General features: G+C 35.0%; 2 protein-coding genes across 2 annotated transcripts; both read right to left on the reverse strand.

The window, feature by feature from the left end:
* On the reverse strand, window positions 2,793–3,734 carry LOC100625390 (olfactory receptor 10R2-like). The gene has a single exon (XM_003355116.1). It carries the CDS (start codon window positions 3,732–3,734, stop codon window positions 2,793–2,795), a length of 942 nt encoding a protein of 313 aa, XP_003355164.1.
* LOC100519710 (olfactory receptor 10K1) lies at window positions 16,189–17,130 on the reverse strand. Its single transcript, XM_003125680.1, has one exon. It carries the CDS (start codon window positions 17,128–17,130, stop codon window positions 16,189–16,191), a length of 942 nt encoding a protein of 313 aa, XP_003125728.1.

Genomic DNA, 24,438 nt, shown 5'->3' on the forward strand with positions numbered 1-24,438 from the left:
AGTAGATGAATTAAGAAGCACTGACTGAGAAATTGTTCCTTATGAAGACATTACACCAATCTTACTCATTTTGGGTCATTTGAGAGACTCAGTTGTGAAGAGAATGTTCAGACACAACTCTGTGATGTGAATTGGTTGCTTTTGGTTGCTTTCCCACCTTTCCAGGTATATTTACAACAGTCTCTCTTCTGCTTGGAACTTTTTTTTTTTTACTTCTATAATTTTTAAAATGTCTCCTCTGCACTGCCCTATGTTCTTTGCCTTCTTGATGACTACTTCTATATTTTTTGTACTCCCGCTATAATTTTTGTATGTTTGGGGGTAGAATATATGTGTTAAATACTAATAGATTTATTTTGAAATAAAAGAACAGATCTCATAACTTTATATATGCAGTGAAGTACTTGGATTCAGTACTATTAAACCATGACAGGGTACAACTACATAAAATAAATAACAATATACATACTGAAAATAAGTTTAATGAAAATCCTTCACCAGGATATAATTTGGAAGAAACAAAAAATTAAAATCCAGTATGTTCTAAAAATAGACCATATATAAATCACATTCTCTCACTAACAAACACAAAACTATAGATAACAGAAGTAATGTAAATATTAGCAAGAAAATATCTATAGGATATAACTACTCCATTTCTAAACAATATTTAGGCAATAAATGGCAATTGCAAACTTGTTAGGAAGAGAAAAACAATGGAACAAAATAATGGAGATAGCCAGTGCTGTACGTTGAAATGTAGTAACTTAAGTGCCTTCATTATTTAACTAGTAAAAAAGAAAACCATATAAAAAGACAATCCACAAACTGAAAAGTGGGTAGTAATTTTAAAATATAAGAGAGTAGGAGTTCCCATGGTGGCTCAACAGTTAATGAATCTGACTATTATCCATGAGGACACAGGTTTGATCCCTGGTCTCACTCAGTAGGTTAAGGATCCAGCATTGCTGTGAGCTGTGGTGTAGGTTGCAGATGAGGCTCCGATCTGGCACTGCTATGGCTGTAGTATAGGCTGGCAGCTACAGCTCCAGTTTGACCCCTAGCCTGGGAACCTCCATGTGCTGAAGATGCGGCCCTAAAAAGAAAAAAATATAGTGGTAGTACTGCTAATTTTATACACTTTGATTTGACAATCTAAATAAAGTTACAAAGGAGAATAAAGTTACATTTTACCCTGAAAATGGAGGTCACACATGAAATGTGAACATCAGTTTTATTAAGCTTTATTTAAAAAGAATACTGAGAAGCAGCAGCATGTATTGAGGACTGTGCACAATAAGGTGAGGTGTCTGAAATTCAGATCACATGAGTGATGGGAAAGGATCTAATTATCATCATAATTGTCTTAAACACCTGTGAACCAAGATGAGACCTACTGTATGACACAAGAGACAGAAAGTACAAAAATCACAGAGAAGCAATATCAGCTTAAAGGAGGGGAAAAATAATGAGAGCTAAAAACAGCAAGAATGTGCATTTTGTATATACTCAGTACTGGATTGGAGATACTGAGGATAAAATGTCTTTACAGGAATTGGTAGGACAAGATGACCACTAGAGTCTTTCTCTCCCTTAAATAGATAATAAATTTGAAACTGGGAGCTCCTCTTCTTAAAAAATTCAGTGCGGAAAGCAATGTGGACATCTTCTTCAGCCTGCATTGGGACTGGATAGTTATTAATTTTTCATTAATTTCTGCAGCATATCTTCTATGTTATACAAGAGGTAGCCAGAAGAGGCACCCAGAAATAATCATTTTTGGAGACTCTGAAGGAAATAGAAGGTCCTTGCAGAGATGTGCAAAGTCTTAATTGATATAAGAACAATCTTAAGTTCTCTCCAGCTTTGCATTTTGCTCATTTTTTTTCATCTAATTCCTTAGGTACCAACAAAAACCCCATGAAGTGAAAAAAGGAAAATCATATTATCCTTACATCCTGTATTTAAAATGTATTATTATTACTATTAATATTGTTGTTATTATTATTATGCTTTTTAGGGCCACACCCACAGCATATGGAAGTTCCCAAGCTAGGGGTCAAATCATAGCTGCAGCTGTCGGCCTACACCATAGCAACAGCAATGGGGGATCTGAGCCATGTCTGCAACCTACACCACAACTCATGGCAATGCTGGATCCTTAACCCACTGAGCAAAGCCAGGGATCAAATCCACATCTTCATGAATACTAGCCAGATTTGATTATGCTGCACCACAACAGGAACTTGGGCTTCACTGGCAGCATAATGGAGTTTCTAAGACTAGGGGTCAAATTGGAGCGGTAGCTGCTAGTCCATACCACAGTTCATGCAACACCAGACCCTCAAACCAATGATCAAGGCCAGGGATTGAACCCACATCCTCATAGATACTAGTTGGGTTTGTTAACCACTGAGCCACGATGGGAATTCCTAAATTGAACATAATCTTAAACAAAGATAACTACCAGAGATTTGAGACTAACAAGCCAAACACAGGGCAAGAGATAATGATTGTTAAGAGCCTTTTTAGAACTATAAATCTGGAAGAAGAAAAGGAGAAAGGTACTTAGTGACAGGTACTTTGCTATCTCCCTTAATCTTTGCAATAGTCTTGAGAAGAACACATTACTATGTCCGCTTTACATAAAATAACATTATGGCCCCACAAAGTCAAACAACTTATCCAAGCCCACACAATTATACAGATAACTGGACTAGAAACTTTTATGACTTAAACAATCAGTGATACATTTGACCCAACTGTGTGTGTGCTGTTGAAAAATGTTTTAATTATGAAGTCTTAACAGAAAATCCAGTCTTCCCAAGCATTTTCCGAATAGCCAGCTGCACATCTTTGTTCCTGAGGCTGTACACCATAGGGTTTAACAGGGGGGTGATGACAGTATAAGTCACTGTCACCAGCCTGTCTTTGCCTGATGTATATTTGGCTGAGGGTCGCAAGTAAACAAAGGAAGCACAGCCATAATGGACGATGACCACAATAAGATGAGAGGCACAGGTAGAGAATGCTTTTCGCTTGCCTTCAGCTGATGATATCTTCAGGATAGCAGAGGCAATAAATCCATAAGAGATGCAGATGCAGATCAAGGGCACGACGAGCACCAAGACCCCACCGATGAAGATGACCAGTTCATTAATGTAGGTTTCAGCACAGGCAAGGCGGATGACTGGTGAAATATCACAAAAGTAATGGTTGACCCTATTGGAACCACAGAAAGGGAGGCTAAAGACCAAAGATGTTCCCAATAGAGATATTAAGAAACCAGTAACAATACATGTTGCTGCTAGTTGTCTACATACCCTCCAGCTCATGAGAATGGGGTAGTGCAAAGGTTGGCAGATGGCAGCATAGCGATCATAACCCATCACTCCCAGAAGCAGGGAATTGGTGACAGCAAAACCAAGGAAGAAGTACATCTGGGAAGCACAGCTCACAAAGGAGAGGGTCCTGAGTACAGAGAGCAGATTGATAAGCATCTTGGGCAGGATAACAATTGTGTAGAAGGTCTCAGAGGTAGAAAGGACACACAGAAAGAAGTACATGGGTGTGTGGAGGCTGTGATCCAAGCGGATGACTGAGATGATGGTGATGTTTCCACTCAGGATGATCAAATAGAGGCAGAGAAAGATGACAAAGAGGACCAGCTGCAGGTCCCCAAGGCTGGAGAATCCCAACAGGAAGAACTCAGTAACACAGGAGGAATTGGCCATGAAGAATTGATCCCATGGAATAAAGTCAACATGGTCAAGTCTAGAGGCCTTTGGAAGTGAGAAGTCAAGATTTACCCTTCCTAAAGTAGCCAGTCTGGTTTGAAAGAGAAACAACAGGCACGAGAGAGCAAAAAGAGGATTTCCAATTAACCAAAAATTATCCTAAATTAATATGCACCTGAAGGGCTAACTTTATGCTGATTTTAGCAGTGAATCTGGGGAGAAGTTTTCACATGAAATGCAAAGAGAAATGATCTATTAAAAATTACTGTCATCCTAAAAATTATGTTTAATTCTACTGTATGTTACATATGAAAGTTATTAAGAGTAAATCCTAAGAATTCTCATCATTAGAAAAAATATTATTAATATGTCTCTATTTCTTAAATTTTGTTCCTACATGAGATGATGGGAGCTTGCTAAACTTATTGTGATAATCACTTCATGATGTATGTAAATCAAATCATTTTGCCATATACCTTAAACATATACAGTGTTGCATGTCAATTATGGCTCAAAAAAACTGGAAAAAATAAAGCGTTTCTTTTCTATCATTTTATCATTTTCTTTTCTTATTATCATGTGGTTTTCTCAATTACCTCACTACCTAAACTTTTAAAAATTTAATATCACTTTATTGTTGGTCTTAAAGTCCTTTAAAATTAACAAAATTTCTATTATTGTTTGTTTTTTTGCTTAGACAAAGATTTAGTAAAATTTTGAAATGGAATTAGAATTAAGAACTTTAGTTCATATTTTGATATCTTGGTATTGCCTTAGCACTGAACTTTATAAATAAGAAATACACACTGTGCTTTTGACTGGAACAAGATTCCTCTAGTATTCTTTTGGAGATAACATCCCTGCTTTTCCCACTCTCTGGTCTCCCTTATTTGAGTATTTTCTTTTATAGAATCATCCTCAGAAAGAACACTGACTAGTTATCCCAAGAAAGGCCACATTACTCAATGACTATTCTGTGCCCCCCAACCAACCAACCTCTGCAATATATCATCTACTTTTTCAAACTCATCCTTGGAACCTATGTGGGAATGGAATTTCAAGAATACATTTGCTGTGGAAAATGTTGACTGCATTTAATCCAGTCTGAGATGCTGCATAAAATAATTGGTAAAGAGGATACAGTATCCTGAATTTGAAAAGGAAGATATTACATGTTCAAAAAAAGCTTTGGGATAAAATGAAAAAGATAGAAAAAGAAAAGGATGTAACTAAACTGCCTTCTCAGCAAGTGGAAAGAGTAAAGTGACTTTTAAATATTTTGCTCAATACCTTTCTATCACCTATAGAGTAAAGCCAATTTCTCAAGCTGGTAAAAGAGGCAACTTATTCTATCCCATTTACGTTTACAAATATATTCTCTAAATTTAAATCACACAGGAATTGCACTAAAAAATGTACAGTTTTCTGTATATGCCTTTGTATTTCAAGACTTCATGCTGAGAAAAAGTGATGGGAGAAGAGAGATAAAGAATCTCAGCCTCAAATTTCCTTTAACTTTCATCTGTGGCTCACTCATTCTTCACACTTTTTAAAGTCACCAGTTATGAACATTCTGTAATATGCCTAGGGAGAATTCGTTGTTTCTAGTATATGTAAAGCTTATTTCATGTGTCTTCATCAAAATATTCAATATGTTATATCTAATTATTTTCTCTGTTTGTCTCTCCAATAGATTTGAGAGCCTCAAGGATAAAGACTGCCCCTTATTCCCTGTGTATCTTGAAAATATAACCCAATATTTAAGTAAATGTAATATATGGTATGTAAGTGTTTTATGAATAAATGAAACAGTCCTTTAATGAATTAATAATGATCTTAGTTCACTTTATAGCAGCCTGGTCCCCTTTGTACTACCACATGTCTTCTAAGTAAAAATACTTTCTATGTTCTCTGTATGTTCCATATGCTGTATAAATTTTGGTTTCCTTTCTTTCCAATAATTACCCCCTATGAAGAAGATCAAAACGTTTCCTGTGTTGATCCCTTCCTCTTGATCTTGGTCTTTATCTTTATTCTTACATTTTCCACCATCCAGTTGCCCTTTCTATCATGATCACATTTCCTATTTTCCACTACCAATAACTAAGAGAAAACAGATAACCGGCTCCAGGGAAAACCCCAACATTTTTAAATTTGACATACAAATAAGTGACTGGATTCTCCCTGCTCATCTCAATAAAGAAGTAAAAGTACTTAAATAAAAATTAAAATTTTACATTCTTTCAAATCAGAGTTTAGAGCCCAGGGACATGAAGGTTTCTTTATTCTCAGATACATACTGGAAAATTCTATAAAGGTTTCTAGGTGAAATCTGCCAAAAGTATATCCCCTGCCACAATGTCCCAGGGTTCTTCTTTCATTTTCTACAAACTCTGGGCCAGTATAAGAAAACTACCTGCATTGTTTCACACAGAAATATCACCTGTGCCTTGGATAGTTTCGCTATTTCCTCAATGAGTATCACCAATGGTCTTTTCTTTTTACATTAGCCATGGCCTCAACACTTTGGTTGTTATTAAGATCTATTTCTATTGGGATCTAATTACCACACTGCACCCAATACTTGTCCATAATCTCCCCAGTTAGTAAAACTATGTTAATACACTATGAGAATTTGTTGGCCAAAGAGAAGTAACTTTCTAAAATACTGTGGAGATTTGTTGGCTTCCTCTTATAAATTCTCTGGGGACTTTTTAGAGAGGTAGAGGTTTTCTTGTCCTACTTGTTAAAATAGACAATGCATCGCCTTCTTTGAGTAACCCTACCTAATGACTAATTTTTATTATCAATGTGGAGAAAAATATCCATTTCACATTCTCATTTGTGAAACCTAGAAGAGGGGAAGAAATATTTGAAAAAAATAGAGGACAGATTATTAGAATGACAGAGGCAGCATAAGCCTTTCAAACACATGGGAAACTCGTTTGTTCCTGGAACATAATGTGAGCACGACTGATATTTGTTCAATAAATCAAGAAAAAAATAGGGTTATGGGGTAAGATGTAATAGTGTGTTTCCATAGGTTTTAGCTGAGGCTTCTCTCTTAGAAGAACTACCTCCTAATTTCACATTGCATATTTATTCTGTCTGCCACTGAGTCCAGACATTTGGGGCTAGAAGACAGAAATACTAGACACTCATAGATGTCTGTCTTAGGGGCTCATGTGACTTGCTCTTTACAAGTTGTATCAGAGATACCGCAAGATGGAAGATGAGGAGAAAATGCCAAAATATTAAGCAAGAATTTGATGATTAGGGCTTAGTGGCTTCTCTATCCTTCAGTTATGTCATAAATTGGGACTATGGCTAGATGTTCAGGAAATATTTCAGTGAGAAGATTCATCAGCAGGCTACATCTTTCCCCTGAATCTGTTAGGTTGAGTGACTACCCCGATTTATGGTACAAATATATTGAAGCAAAAAAGATGCTATATTGGTTTATAAACTCTGGTCTGTAGAGTCTGTCAGTTTCTTTCTTTCTTTCTTTTTTTTTTTTTTTTTTTTTTTTTTTTTTTTTGTCAGCCACACTTGAGGCACATGGAGGGTCCCAGGCTAGGGGTTGAATTGGAGCTGTAGCCGCCCACATACACCAGAGCCACGGCATCGTGGGATCCCACCATGTCTGTGACCTACACCATAGCTCACATCAATGCCAGATCCTTAACACACTGAGCGAGGCCAGGGACTGAACCCCCATCCTCATGGATGCTAGTCAGGTTCATTAACCACTGAGCCACGATGGGAACTCCGAGTCTGTCGGTTTCTATTTCCTAATTCTTGGAACATCAATTTTTGTGTGCTAGATACCATGCTTTTTTAAAAATTGATGTATATTTGATTTCCAATATTAGTTTCAGATGTTCAACATAGTGTTCAATATTATTATGGATTATACTCCATATATAGTTATTATAAAATATTGGCTACAGTCCCTGTCCTGTACTATATATACTGGTAGCTTATTTATTTATTTATTATTTATTTAGGTAGTTTTCATTTGGCTATTTGATGTTTTTGTTTTTATTTCTCATATTTTTTAATTGTAATCAATTGTTATTTCCCCAATACATTTTTTTTCCTACTGTACAGCATGGTGACCCAGTCACACATACATGTATACATTCTTTTTTCTCACACTATCATGCTCCATCATAAATGACTAGACATAGTTCCCAGTACTACACAGCAGGATCTCATTGCTAATCCATTCTAAAGGCAATAGTCTGCATCTATTAACCCCAAGCTCCCAATCCACACCACTGCCTCTCCCTCCTCCTTGGCAACCACAAGTCTATTCTCCAAATCCATGATTTTCTTTTCTGTGGAAAGGTTCATTTGTGCCATACATTACATTCCAGGTATAAGTCCATGGACAGATTATTGGATTAGGATGATGTGGTATATATACACAATGGAGTACTACTCAGCCATAAAAAAGAACAAAATAACACCATTTGCAGGAACATGGACGGAACTATCATACTGAGTGAAGTAAGTTATTTATTTTATATACAGTAAATTGTACCTCTTAATCGATCTCCATCTTGCCCATCCTGTCTTCCCTCTCCTCACTGGTAATCACCAGTTTTTTCTCTATATCTGTGAATCTCTCTGTTTTGTTATATTCATTTTTTTTCTGTTTCCATATAAACATAACATTCAGTATTTGTCTTTCTCTGACAATTTCATTAAGCATAATAACCTTCAGGTCCATTCACATTGTTGCAAGTGGCAAAATTTTATTCTTTTTGTGGCTGAGTAATACAGTCCACTGTGTGTGTGTGTGTGTGTGTGTGTGTGTGTGTGTGTGTGTATCACATCACACTGTTGACAGTCTGGTAAAAGAGAAACATATGAACATAACTGCCTGAACATGTAACTCAGTAAGAATTCAGTACAGTAAGAACTCAGTAAGTGGTATAAAAGAGGGCTATAGCTATGATGTTTTGAAGAAAGGAAATCAAGATATATCTCATGAAATAGGTAAAAGTGGAAAGATGCTTTTATGGAGACAGGGTTATACATTGGATAAAAGAAGATGGCCCTTTTTATTGAGAAATTATTTGTTTTCTAGGCCAACAAAAACCCACATCCATGAGAATTCCACCTTAGAAGAACTAAGCAGAAGGGTCTGATGTCCAATGCAGTGAATTAGGTTTACCTTTTACTGCACTTTTATGTAACTATGTCTGTAATTAAGAACGTAAGTACTATATAAGAGCAGCCATGTGCTGCTGGTGCAGGCCTAAAAGGCAGAAAAAAAATAGAATAGGACAGTTTTGGTATAGTAAGTTACTTTACAGTTACTTTGGAAGAAATTCATATTATAATGTAATTTTTGTATATATGTCTCTTTTAGTCCCTAGCTACAATTATTTAGGGCATCAGGATCCATTATTTGAGTCCTTCTTTGAAATCTTTAAGTGCTATTGGAGCACATCACAAGTCTTCAAAAATTTTTAGTAAAAGAATGATAAATTAATAATGATTTGCCCTTCTAATCTGAGCTTAGAATTTACTATGGCTCTATTCTATCTCCAATCCTCAATAAATATAGCCATAAACATATATGAAAAAAAAAGGTAAGATGATAAACCTGAGTAGAGGCTTGGGAGACATTTTATATTAAATTCAATACAGATGGATTGATTTAGATTATAAATTATGACTATTTATTTCATGTGTCTCTTCTTTTGAACAAACATAATTTCAATGAAATAAGAAAACATTTTTTTAAGCTGATTCAAACCGATGAGACCAAAAGTGAGTCAATGAGACTCACTATTTGTATTTATGTGTAGGTAAATATTTTCTTAAGTGACCAAATTATCCAAAACACCTTTCCTTAGGCATCATCGTCTCTCCTTACAGATAAATGTGAAGTCCATCATAGCTGGATCAAAATGTGCTCTGTTACAGAGCAATTGAATTCTGATATGCAAACTACCCTTAGAAGAAGTATTGCATATGGCTCATGAAATATGAAAAGCATTGAAAACTGAGGTCTAAATTTTCAGTAATCTTTTCTGTAGTAAAAAGCAAAGAGTCATAGACTACTTTTAGTTCTCTAGCAACAATATACAACAGCCTACTAACTTGGAAAAACAAGAATACTTTTTAACTGTGTATAATCACATTAAGCAAAATATTATCTTACCTGAAATTTATTCTATTTACTGAACATTTAACTGCTTCTCAAGTTTTACTAAGTACAAATAAAAAATCCCGGAGTTCCCATTGTGGCTCAGTGGTTAACGAATCCGACTAGGAACCATGAGGTTGTGGGTTTGATCCCTGGCCTTGCTCAGTGGGTTAAGGATCCAGCATTGCCATGAGCTGCAGCTTGGATCCCAAGTTGTTGTGGCTCTGGTATAGGCCAGTGGCTACAGTTCCAATTAGACTCCTAGCCTGGGAACCTCCATGTGTTGTGGAAGTGGCCCTAGAGATGGCAAAAAGACAAAAAAAATTTAAAAATTTAAAAAATTAAAAATCCCAAATTATTTTTTATTCTATGTATAACAAATTTTGAATGTGAGAAATCTTTGATAAAGAATTAGGAAAAAGAAAACAGCCCAAAGCAACAAGGTATAAAATATGCTGAAACATAAAGGAAAGACAGAATAAACCTAGAATTTAAAAATAATCAAAACATGCAAATATTTTATAGAGTTCAGCAAATGACAGCTCTACCAGAAAACACAGAAAAAGAAAATAGCAAGCAGAAACAACCACATACAGAAGAAAATACTATCAAAATGAATCCATATTAAATTAAATTAAAGAAAGAAATGCTTTTAAAAATTAAAGAGAAAGTGATAGGCATAGAAGAAATGCAAAATAGATCAAAAATGCACAGTATTGGAGTCCCTAAATCAAACTCACATTTTAAAACTATTTAAAAAAACTTCCCTGAACCCTCCTGCACTGCTGGTGGGAATGTAAACTGGTACAGCCACTATGGAGAACAGTTTGGAGATACCTTAGAAATCTATACATAGAACTTCCATATGACCCTGCAATCCCACTCTTGGGCATCTATATGGACAAAACTCTACTTAAAAGAGACACATGCACCCGCGTGTTCATTGCAGCCCTATTCACAATAGCCAGGACATGGAAACAATCCAAATGTCCATCAACAGATGATTGGATTCGGAAGAGGTGGTATATATACACAATGGAATACTACTCAGCCATAAAAAGAATGACATAATGCCATTTGCAGCAACATGGATGGAACTAGAGACTCTCATACTGAGTGAAATGAGCCAGAAAGACAAAGACAAATACCATATGATATCACTTATAACTGGAATCTAATATCCAGCACAAATGAACATCTCCTCAGAAGAGAAAATCATGGACTTGGAGAAGAGACTTGTGGTTGCCTGATGGGAGGGGGAGGGAGTGGGAGGGATCGGGAGCTTGGGCTTATCAGACACAACCTAGAATAGATTTACAAGGAGATCCTGCTGAATAGCATTGAGAACTATGTCTAGATACTCATGTTGCAACAGAAGAAAGGGTGGGGGAAAAACTGTAATTGCAATGTATACATGTAAGGATAACCTGACCCCCTTGCTGTACAGTGGGAAAATAAAATAAATTAAAAAAAATAAAATAAAAAATAAAATAAAAAAACTTCCCTGAAATTAAAAAAAAACTATATATAAATATTCAAATGAGGAGTTATCTTGTGGCACAGTGGTTTAAGGATCCAAGGATCCCAAGGATCCAGCATGGTCACTCCAGCAACTTTGTGGGCTGTAGTGTGGTCTTGATCCATTACCTGGGAAATTCCACATGCTGCATGTATGGCCAAAAAAATTTTTTTTTCAAATTATTTGTCATGTTTTCACTCTATTCATATTTATGACTATCCAAATGTTCATCAACTTTGATCAAAAACATTCAAATCCATCACATTCCCTAGTCAAACTGTTGTATTTATTTAAATATGACAGAAAAATATCTGTGCCTTTGTAGAAAAAACTATCACTAACAATAAAAACAAAATCATGTGGAAATCATACTTCTTGGCAACAATATGCAATGCCTAAAAGTGTTGAAGTTTTCAAGAAATTCAAGGAAGAAGAGTCTACCAAGGATTTTCATTCATAAACATACTGTCCTTGAATACCAAAGACATAGAAAAATAGTTTTTAAAATGCTAACACTCCAGGAATTTTAAAATCCCTGGCTTCTGTTGATGAAGTCACTAGATGAAGAAATTCATTCACCAAGGAAAGTCTGGTAAGCCTTTCAGCCAAAGGACAAGAAGTGAACACTGAATAAACATACCTAAATGTAGATCCAACACACACAGAAGTGGGGGAAAAAAAGTGGAAGCATGATATGTAAAAGTTATGTACTTAAGTAACAAATTTAAAAAATAAGAAGAGACTGATGAGAGAAATGATGAAATAGGAAAAGCTTAATTGTTGCTACATCATTAACAGATGATACTCTATGGCTATCATTTAAAACTGATTAACCAAATACTGAATGCCTAAGAAAAAGAGACTAAAGATTTCTAAAAAATCTGATACACTCTCAAAACACAACTCAATTTTATGCATAAGACACATCTACAGTGAAATGTCTCAGAAAGACAAAAAACAAAACAAAACACAGCAAATTATGCCCAGCACAAAAAAACCCATCTTGTGATCTTGATATTTGGCAATTCAAAATTCAAAGAACATTACTTGAACAAAAAAGGTAAAAATTACAGTTTTAATTCTAACAGCTGCAATTATGAAATTACAATTTATATGAATTTATGCCCTCCCCCAAAACACAGCTGCCACCTTCATAAGAAATTATAAAATATAACATAAAATTGACTAACAACAGGTAATTTTCATAAACCACCATGTTCAAAACACATCAGGAAAAAAAATATAAACTAAGAATTAGTAGACCTGAACTATAAATTAGTAAATTATATCAGAGTTATCCATTTAACTTTATAGCCTAATAAAAGATGCATGATTTCTTTTCAAGGCACATGAAATATGTATGACTCTCTTTTAAGTTATAACAAAAACTTAGAATCAATGTCACAAAGTAAAAATAACGCAAGCAATATTTCCAAATACCAATAATAAATTATCAATAGATACTGATGTAAAATGGCTCTTCCACATGAGAATTTTAAAATACTATCAATATTGTTGGGTCAAAGGAAATACAAAGAGAAATGAAATAAATATTATTATTATTATTAGAGAAAATATCAATTATACTCTACATATTAGAATGGGTGGGTTAAATTTAAAGCAGTGATGAGAGAAAATTTCATAGCTTAACTATATATATAAATTTAAATTTTAGAAATAAAAGTACTTATAAAACATCAGATAGTTAAAAATGAAACAACCAATTAAAGGGAAATACAAAGGAAAATAATACAAGTAACAATTAAATAATGACGTTAAAAAAGAGAAACACTTGAATACATACACACAAGTGTACCTATATTAGCTCTTCAATAATATAAACAAAACATACAAATTACTACTACTTTATCCAGAGAAAAATGAAAGAAAGCACAAATATACATAGTATGAAATGACAAAATAATTTCAAAGACATCCTCAGATGTTGTAATGGAAAATTTTGTACACATTTTTACCAAGAATTCTGAAAGTCTAGACTAAACAGTAATTTTATAGAAAGAAAAATCCCAGATATTAGACAGTAAGAATAAAGTGACTATAAAGGCCGATTTTCTTAGCTGAAATAGAGGATGTCATCATACAGTTATCCCTCAAATAAGGCACTACACTTATATTATTGCACAGAGAATTTTAACAAACTTACAAATATGAAATTATCTCAATGCCACCTAATTGGTTTCTGACACAGAATAGTATTTCAATAAATACTTCTTTAAGAAATAGAAAAGTTCCACTTAAACCTTTAAGTAATGCACTGTTCAGAAACTCTGATAATGTCATAAAAAATGCAAAAAAAAATTGAAGAATTTGAAAAAAATATATCACTGAATGGAAAAATTGAAAGAGGGAGTTCCCATTGTGGCACAGTGGAAAGGAATCCAACTAGTATCCATGAGGATGTGGGTTGGATCCCTTGGCCTTGCTCAGTGGGTTGGCAATCTGGTGTTGCTGTGAGCTGTAGTGGAGGTTGCAGATGTGGCTTGGATCCTGTGTTGCTGTGGCTATAGCTTAGGCCAGCAGCTGTAGGTCTGATTTGACCCCTAGCCCGGGAACATCCATATGTTGAGGGTGCCTCCCTAAAAAAGAAAAGGAAAACTGAAACAATTTATATGTATATTATGTATGTATATTATATATATAATGCATGACTGAGTCACTTTACAACAGAAATTGGCATAATACTGTAAGTCAACCATATTTTAATTTAAAAATATTTTAAAAATTGAAAAGCTAAGCATGAAGATAATGAAAGATTATCATAGAATAATAAATAACCAACAATTTTACTGTGTAAAATAAAATATTTATTTGCAAGGAAAGCACAAACAAAAATATTAGGAAATAAACAATAAATGAGGAATTACTCAAAAATGACCAAAATGTTAATAAAAAGTTACTATAAACTGACAGATAAAATAAGAAAAATTCTAAAGTAGAAAAAGAATGTAGTCTTGCAATTTATAAAAAAGGAATAAAATTTTGCTTCAGCTAATTTAAAATATACTGTACTGTACATTAAAAAAAAATCAAGCAGAAGCCATAACTCTCCCAGACTTCAGGCAATATTACAAATCTACAGTAATCAAGACAGTGTGTTACTGGTACAAGAACGGACATACAGAACAATGGGACAGAACAGAGAACCCAGAAATAAACCCAGACACTTATGGTCAATTAATCTTCGACAAAGGAGGCAAGAATATAAAATGGGAAAAAGTCTCTTCAGCAAGTGCTGCTGGGAAAACTGAACAGGTGCCTGTACATCACTGAAACTAGAACACACCCGGACACCATGCAAAAAAGTAAACTCAAAATGTCTTAAAGACTTAGACATAAGACAAGACACCATAAAACTACTAGAAGAGAACATATACAAAACATTATCTAATATCAACCATACAAATGTTTTCTTAGGTCAGTCTCCCAAGGCAATAGAAATAAAAACAAAAATGAATCAATGGGACCTAATCAAACTTACAAGCATTTGCACAGCAAAGGAAACCATGAAAAATAATACAAAAAGACAACCTGTGGATGTGAGAAAATAGTTGTAAACAATGAATAAATATTTGTTGAAATAATAAGAGATATAATCAAAATAGATTCTGGGTGTTATGGGAACACAAGGAAGGTAGAGCCTAATACCATTGTCAAGGTATGTCAGGGAGACAGGGAAGTCTTTAGAAAGAAACTGAGGGTGTGAAGTTATATTGACATATCAGATGAAATAAGGAAATTAAAAGAGGGGCGTTATTCCAGAGAAGCAGCAGCACATGAGGAAACATGGCAGAATACAGGATCATGTCACTTTGAGGACCATCAAGTAATAGATTAGCTTCAGAGTGTACAACTAGGTACATATGAAAAATGGATAATGATAATGTTAAAAATAATGACAGAGGTAGGCAGGGACCAGATGAATCCCTGCACATAGAATTCTTGTCTTCTTCTATGCAAGAATGAAGTTTTCTACGAAGAACTTTTCTCTGAATTTTCTGGCCATTAGGGAACTCTTACTCTTCATCCTATTAATATTAACTCAATCTCTTTGCTTAAATTACTCGAGATACTTCAGCAATTATTCAATGTTAGCAGCTGTCTTAAAGAGAATAAATGGGCATGATGTTCAAGGAATAAATTTGGGGGCTATGACAGGATACTATAGGAAGGTCATTAAATATATATGGATGGAGACTCCATAATAAGGTGTCAATCTCAAACAAGGAAAGGACAAAACAATCCCAAGTAAAGACAAATATATTTCAATATGTAGACAGAAGGGGAGAAAAGAGAAGATCAGAAACCAAAAATGGGCCACTAAGGTTTGCTGCAGAATACAGGGGACCAGAGTTTCCTGCTGTCTTCAGGAAAGGGAAAACTGATTATAAGAAGGGTAGGAATAGATAGTCAAATTTCTTCTACTGTTCCTTTAAATTAGGCAGCTTGGATGCACCATTGCTCTCATCAACAGATATATTTGTTTTGAATAATAAATCTTTACAACAGTGAAATATGGTGAAATTTTTTCTAGAACTGAGTACACTTTTCACACATAGACTTCTCAGAGTTTCACTAATGGCAGAAAGCCAGAATGTCTTAACTTCTCTGAACATCATTCTCCTCATATGAAAAAAATGACTTTACATCACAATGTGTTCTATCTTTAAACAAGAAAATGTTCGAAAGCATATATTTTACTTGGCACATAAAAGGCATTATCATTACCTGAATAGTTAAAAATTGGTTATTTAATTAACAGGATACAAAGTCTGGACTATTGCTCTTTGAAGGGCTGATTTAAACTCCTTATTTCTCAGACTGTAAATCATTGGATTGAACAGTGGAGTGAGGATGGTGTAAGATACAGATATTAAGGTGTCTTGACTTGAGGCGTAATTGGATTTGGGTCTTAGGTAAATGAAAGAGGCACAACCATAGTGAACAGTTACCACAATGAGATGGGAGGCACAGGTAGAGAAGGCCTTGTATCTTCCAACAGAGGATGGGATTTTTAGAATGGCAGAGATGATGTGGATATAGGAGACCAGGATAAGTAACAGTGGAATAACCAATGCAAATACACCAAGCATGAATATGACCAATTGACTAAGGTGAGAGTGATGGGAAGCCAACTTAAGGACAGGAGAGATGTCACAGAAGAAGTGATGGAGATGGTTGGAGGAATGGAAAGGCAGATGAAATATCAGGGAGGTAGTGACCAGTGAGACAGTGAAGCCTCCTGCACAGGCAGCAGCCACTAGTCCCACACACACACCATAACCCATGAGCACTGTGTAGCGCAGAGGGTTACAGATGGCCACGTAGCGATCATAGCCCATGGCTGCCAGCAGGAAGGAGTGAGAACAGCCTAGGAAGAGGAAGGTAAACATCTGGATGGCACAGCCCAGGAAGGAGATGGTCTTCTTCTGGGCCAGCAGGTCTACCAGCATCTTGGGTACAATGACAAAGGTGTAGCAAGTCTCAAAACAGGAGAGGACACCGAGGAAGAAGTACATGGGGGTATGAAGGGCTCTGTCCAGCACAATGGTGGAAATGATGATGGCATTAGTGCCCAGAGTGAACAGGTAGACGAGCAGGAAAATAAAGAAGAGCAGCTGCTGCAGCCCAGCCAGAGAGGAGAAGCCAAGGAAGACAAACTCTCTCACTGTGGTCTCATTGACCCACTCCATGGTCACTGCTATGTAGGAGAAGCCTACACAGAGAGAGGCCGGGATTCAGGGAGAAATACATGGGGAACTCAGCCCAAAGTCTGCAGGTGGCAGGCCTTTCCAGGTATTTGGTGGAACTCATTCATTCCCTCTAAAAAAAATCTGCTAAAAAAAAGAATTAAGGTTAAATATGAAACAAAATAACTGATAACTATTTAGGAGTTTTTTTCCTAAGACTAAGGACATATCATCTCTCTAGCCAAGAAATAAGAAATCATCTAATAGCCTTCCCTTGAATCTTATATATGGATTATTTTTATTTTCTTGTACACTGCAAGCCTGAGAAACTAGATCTCCAAAAGTAAAAAACATGCTGTTTCAGCTATCTGAACTTGATTAAAAAGTGAAATGAAAGAATGGGTAATGCTCAGACACAGCATGCGAACTTCAGTTTATCTAAACATAAAATGGAACAGGAGAGGAAAAATTAGATAATCGCTGAGCAAAATCATGAAGGTGTTTGTGTTTATGGACAACTTACTAAATACTAATATGTACCGTAAGAATATCATATGCCTTTTGTCGAATACTCATTACAATAATTTTATGTCATTAGCTAAAACAGTAAGAAAAAAACAGCTTTAGTGTTCAGACCAATTAGAAATATCACTGGAAGTTCTGAGCACTGAGTCAAGAGTAAAACAATACAACATAAAAGAAAACTTTCCCCTATTTTTAGAAAGAGAAGAATTATAAGACTCTTAGAATCTCATTAACTTTGATGCCTTTTTATTACACTTCAGTTTTCCCATTCTGAGGTGCTTCAGAGAAACTCAGAAAAATAGTTTCGCAAAAATAAACGGGAGCTTGTCTTACAGAGTGACCAAGAATGAGACAATTGGTCAGTTTCCTAGGTTACACTCCCTGACACAAATCATATGCTTTATATCTTTTGCATGTTGTTATATCAATAATATTCCTTTTTAATATTCTGCCACTAAAACAGTTCGCAAACTGCCTGAAAAAGCTTACTTCTAAAGTTATTTTTAGGGCTTATACCAGAAAATTTTTTCATGGGTATATTTCCTAACTGCCTAAGCCTCAGAAGTAAAGACAATGTTCTCTGGAAATAAAATCATTTAGTATTCATTTGTTCCTTATTAATTATTAGAAATTGATCCTAAACTTGGTAGGTACAATTATTTGAAGTTAATATTAGGATACACATGCTTCTTTTAAAGTTCTTTAACACAAATAATAGGAATTTTTCATTCTGCAACTATAAAGATATTGCTATTACATATAAAATAAAGAATGGACACACCATGTTTGTTTCCATTACATACATATGTATGTGTATGTTTTCTATATGATGAAAGGCAAACTAATGAGGCAATTTCCTTACAGAACACCTCTACCTGGACAAAGGAATTTCCATCTATTTCAAAACACTAAGGGAAATCTAAATTTATGATCATTGCTTGTCCTTTCCTGATCACTTTCTCGATATTTTTCTTTATCTCCTTTCAATGAATCCACCTCTAATTCCAACTCATTCCATCTTTAGATGTAACTTCTCCATTCCTAATCTTCCATATCTTTTTTTTTTTTTTCGTCTTTTGTCTTTTTGTTGTTGTTGTTGTTGCTATTTTCTTGGGCCGCTCCCGCGGCATATGGAGGTTCCCAGGCTAGGGGTTGAATCAGAGCTGTAGCTACCGGCCTACGCCAGAGCCACAGCAACGCGGGATCCGAGCCGTTCATACTCATTCCATTGAGTATGAATTATACAGTAAACCACAGAAGCTAGAATAGTCTAATTCTGGAGGAATGCCTCTATGCAACCAATACCAAAAAATTACTTGGATTATTTCTCACTCAGGTGTATGAGGACACTGATTTCAGATTACTGGATTTTTTGCATGACATTAATATAACTTCACAGTTTAACTTAATTGTGTGATTTATATATTTTCCCTTTTCAGGATGTCTAGAGACCCAGTAGCAGAGTTTTCTGAGAAGGTGGCCCCCACCTGCTCAAGGACACATCAAAGACAACCATAATGTATTATATCAGTACTATGGGTAGAAAGATATTAAAGCAGAAGGATAAAAAAGATCTTCTAGCCAAAATCCCTCAGGATATAAAATTAAGGTAAAAAAAATCCCTCCATTTGGAGTGAGAAGATCGATATTTTAGGTCTAGACTTTTATGCCTTCAGGCAAGGTACTCAACTCAGATATTCAGTTTCACTTTAAAGTTAAAGGTGCGAGGGTAAGCACGAACTATAATAAACTGTAAGGATGCATGGGAAATACTTAAACAGACACCCCCCTGCATACTATTTTGCAGAAGAAGTTTTGACTTAGGTTAAGTTTTGAATACTAACCCTTAAGAAAGTTTTCAACTCTGAGAGTCCAAAATTCTCTAGTTATGTGATCTGAAAAGTCCCTTTATGATAGTCTGGAACCTAGGGATGGAAACCAGGTTATGATCCTTGGAGATAATACTGCTGCACCTTATTTTTCTGACTCTTTAGATACTCTAAGGAATTTCATATGAATTAATTTATTCCTTTTTTTTTTTTTTTTTTTTTTTTTTTGCTTTTGCTTTTGCTTTTTAGGTCTGCACCTGTGGCATAAGGAAATTCCCAGGCTAGGGGTAGAATCAGAGCAGCAGCTCATGGCCTACCCTCAACCACATCAACACCAGGTCCAATCTGCCTCTGGAACATATATGACAGCTCATGGTAACACCAGATCCTTAACCCACTGAGTGAGGCAGGGATTGAACCTGCATCCTCATTGATACTGGTCAGGTTTGTAACCTGCTGAGACATAATGGGAACTCCTAATTTAATTTAAATAGTGACTCAAAACTTGAGGGTACTGGCTCCCTCTAAAAAGTGGCACAGCTGCAGATTTTCAGTTGCAAGATTTTAAGTTATTCAAATATTTTTCTTAGGAAAAGCATCCATCTATTAACTAAGAGTAATTATGTATGCAGCCTCAGATATTAAAGAAGTAGAGTTTTTATATTTTTAGATAGACATGAAAATCCTGAATGCCTAATTAAAACGTATATTAAGTATCAGATTTCAGTTACAGCTAAAAACAGGCATCTGGAGTACACAGCAGAGAGACAAGTACAGATTTAGTAAGTATATGTTTCACTTCATCTGTGAGGCAACAAATTCAAAAAGAAAAAAGAAAAGAATGTAAAGAAAATCTAGCCAGAAGCAAATATGACCCAGTCTTATCATTAAGAAAAATTCAGAGAATTATATGGACCATGTCTAATCACTTTTATTACTTGAAGTTAAAACAACCCCTAGTTTTCCTTTTTAATCTTGCCACTTGTCAGAAGGCTGTCACTGACCTCCTAAGGGGTTTTCAAGGGGAGATGTTCACAAGCACTACCCTCACTCAAGTCTAGACCCCACGGAGCCCTAGACTGCATCAATGCTCCCACTGTTAAGTACCTACATTGTTTTCCTCCTTTCAATTCAGACACAAGCAGCTCTTACAGCATTTGGGATCCTTTGACAAGTAGATTCTAAGCTAAAAATCAGAACCTGAAGGAGTATCAGCAGAAGTGAGTCTGCCTTGAGATAGATGCTCTCATCTGCAACAATGGAGGTACCCTCTCCCATCTATCAGGACTTTGAGCTTCTCCAGCCAAAGTTGGTGTCTTTAGAAGCTCTGGTGACCAACTCGGGGTATGGTTATTAGAAACATGTACTGTGATTGTTGGACTCCTGAGGCTTGATCTACTGCCCTGGAGGCATATGGGGTTAATTAGAGGCCAAGTTTATTTTGGAAAAATAAGGTCACAAGTTTCTCAAAGGTAGCCTTTGTTGAGGAACCTGGGGAGTAGGAGCCATAAGCATAATTAGTCCACATCTTCATTGGAAGTTGATCTGTTATGGATTCTGAAGGAGAAATCACCAGAATTAAGACTCTAATATAAAGACCAAGTAGGAATTTTTCACTGAATTTTACGTCAGGAAATCAGTGTGTTTGTCCGCTGATTCTCAACTTTAGTGTTTATGAGTCAAAAAAGGGCTTAATTGCAATGTTTTCTTCTTGGATTCTTGTCCATAGAAGTTCTAATTAGGAACATTGGTGTGTTCTGCAAAAACCTAATTTTCTTAACAAGTATCTTAAATCTAGTTGAGCTCTTAATAAATTGCTTATTATTTTACAGATGAATTTTATTAGAATAACTATATATAAAGTTGTCTATTTCATCCACACTAATACAAAATCAATATAATCACAACTCAAACCCAAGAGTGAATTCTGAAAGCAACATGACAATACAAATTTCCAAAGTTTACATGGAATAATAAGACATTTTTGAAAAAGTGCAAGTGACGGAGTTCACTCTTCCCAGTGGTAAGATGCCTTAGTAATAAAAAGAGCATGCAACTGGAACATGGAAGAGTTAAATAGTACAAAGAAGCAGAAAGGAGAGCTCAGAAATTGATCTCTGTATATTTGGGAATTTGATCTCTGAAAGAAGTTGCCTCACAAGTCAGTAAGAATACTGAGAAATAACACTTGGAAACCTGGCTCCCTCTGTGTACCCATCATTCAGAAGGTGTCCTAATAGAAAATTAGGTGGCTTACTGAAAGCTCAGTCAGAGCACTACCTGTATGGCAACACATAATGGAACCCCATATGTCTACACAAGGCACTGTATACTCTGATCTAGCAAGCAATATATTTTGTCTATTCTCTGAAAACAAAAAGATGTAAACTTGGAAATCAGCATAAGAGGAGATGGAAATAATTCCTTTCCTGATTACCCCTAATGATGTACATAATTTTGACCCTCATAGTTTGGGGATGTTACCTTTCAAAGAAGTTTTGCTTCTGTCAGTAAGCACAGAAGCAGAAATTGAGATTTGCCCTTTGTTACTTCAGTCTACATTGTTCTATTGTACAAATAATCCACAGACAAGAAAGAGCTCTTTACACTAAATAAGGTAATTAATCCTATTTTTTATGATTGCTACAGAATTGATTTTACTTTTCTGAAAATATTTTGCTCCATACAAGAATTTAAACTTAAATTGTAGATCTGTAAGCTATAAATAGACCATAGAGGCATGGATTTAGTTCTGGGCCCTCTATTCTATTCCATTGGTCTACATGCCTGATTTTGTCAATGGCATATTATTTTGATTAGTGTAGCTTTGTAATATATTTTGAAGTCAGAACTTGGGAAGCCACAAGCTTTGTTCTTGTTGTTCAAGATTATTTGGTTATTCAGTGTCTTTGGTGATTTATATGAATTTCAAGATTTTTTCTGTTTCTGTACATAATACCTATAGGACTTCGATAGGATTACATTTAGATTGTAAATCACTTTGAGTACTGCAAACATTTTAAAAATATTAATTCTTCCAGTCCATGAACACTGGATATTTTCCCATTTATTTCTTTTTTCATTAATTTCCTTCCTAAACATTTTATAGTTTTCAGTATACAAGTTTTTCTTATTGGCTTAGTTTGTTTTCTTAATTTCCTTTTTGAATAATTAATTGTTTGTGTATAGAAAACATGGCTGATTTTGTGGGTTTATTTTTTATCTTACAACTTTATTGAATTCGTTTATTTGTTCTAGCAGTTTTTCTGATGAGATTGTTAGTTTTCTACATATATGATTATATCATCTTCTAATAGTAATAATTTTACTTTTCCCTCTTTGACTTGAATGCCCTTTATTTATTTTTCTAGTCTAATTTTTCAGGCTAGGATTTCTAGTACTAGTTGAATAGGAGTGATAAGAGTGGGCCTCAGTCCCACTGTACCCAGTCTTAGAGAAAAAGCTTTCAATTTTCTCTTAATTATGATTTATCTGGGGACTTTTTGTATATACACTTTAATGCGTTAAGTTCTTCTATATCCATTTGGTGAGAGTTTTAATCATGATTGGATACTGAACTTTGTCAGATACTTTTTCTGCATCTATTGATTTGATTATGTATCTTATTTTATTAATGTGATGTAGCAAATTGATTGATTTGCCTTGTTCAACCATCCTTACATCTCAAGAATATCTCAATTTTATAATAATGCATAATAAATTTAATGTGATCTTGTGTTTTGTTTACTAGTATTTTTTTTAGGATTTCTGCACCTATGTTCATCAGGGATGTTGGCCTGTAGTTTTTCTGTGGTGTCTTTATCTGGCTTTGGTATGTGGGTGATGTAGCCTCATAACTTGGGTATGAAAGTGTTCTTCTATTTTTCGGAAGAGTTTAATAAGGATTGGTACTAATTCTTCTTTGCATGTTTGGTAGAATTCACTCACAAAGCTGTCTGGTCCTGGACTTTTCTTTGTTGGGAGAGTTTTGATTACGATAAATCTCTTTATCTGTTATTGGTCTAAAATTTGTATTTCTTCTTGATATAATTTTGATAGATTATGTTCCTAAAAATTTGTTCATTTTTCTAAAGTATCCAATTTGTAGGTACACAATTATTAATTATATTTCTTTATGTCCTTTTTAAGATTCTGAGGCATTCATTATAATGTCTCTTTTTACATTTTTTATTTTATTTTTTTGTCTTCTCTTTTTCCATACTTTAGCTAAGTTTATTGTTTATTTTTTTTTGAAAAAAAAAACAGCCTTTAGTTTTGTTGATCTTTATATTGTTTTTCTAGTTTTTACTTTTTGATTTCTTCTCTAAGCTTCATTATTTTACTTCTGTTACCTTCAGGTTAACAGTCAGTTAAGCAAGTGGTTTAATTTTTTGAGACTCATTTTTTTCTTCCATAAAATGACTGGATTTGATGAGATGAGTTTGAAATCACTTGCTGATTCAACCACTTTGTATGAACCTTCTGTGCAAATCAGAAGGCAAAGAATGAAACCAACCTACAAAAATAAATTTCTTCAGTTATTGAATTGAGATACTACTCATGTCACTACTCCTCATACCTTATGCTTTCCCCTCAGCTCCTGATTAATGTGCATAACCAGTTACTCATTTTTTATGTGTATTATTAGCTTTGTAGTACTGAGACACATTTGTGGTTTCCATGAGAGCATTTGACTTTTGTCATTTTTTTTTCTGTTCTCAGTGTAGGATATCTTAATCTGATTCCCTGGGCTTATTTGAGAAATAGAGCCAGAACATGATCAACAAATCCATCATTATAGGCTTCTCAAACCCTGGGACATCTGCAGATCTGTTTGTCATTTAAATTTTCCTCCTGGTCTGCCTGACCACTCTGATGGCTAGTGTCACCATCATGACTGAAATCTGCTACACCTTGCTCATTGTACTAAAATGCTGAACTTGGTCATTGTACCAAA

Source organism: Sus scrofa, chromosome 4 (genome assembly GCF_000003025.6).
Source record: "Sus scrofa isolate TJ Tabasco breed Duroc chromosome 4, Sscrofa11.1, whole genome shotgun sequence".
Classification (NCBI taxonomy): domain Eukaryota; kingdom Metazoa; phylum Chordata; class Mammalia; order Artiodactyla; family Suidae; genus Sus; species Sus scrofa.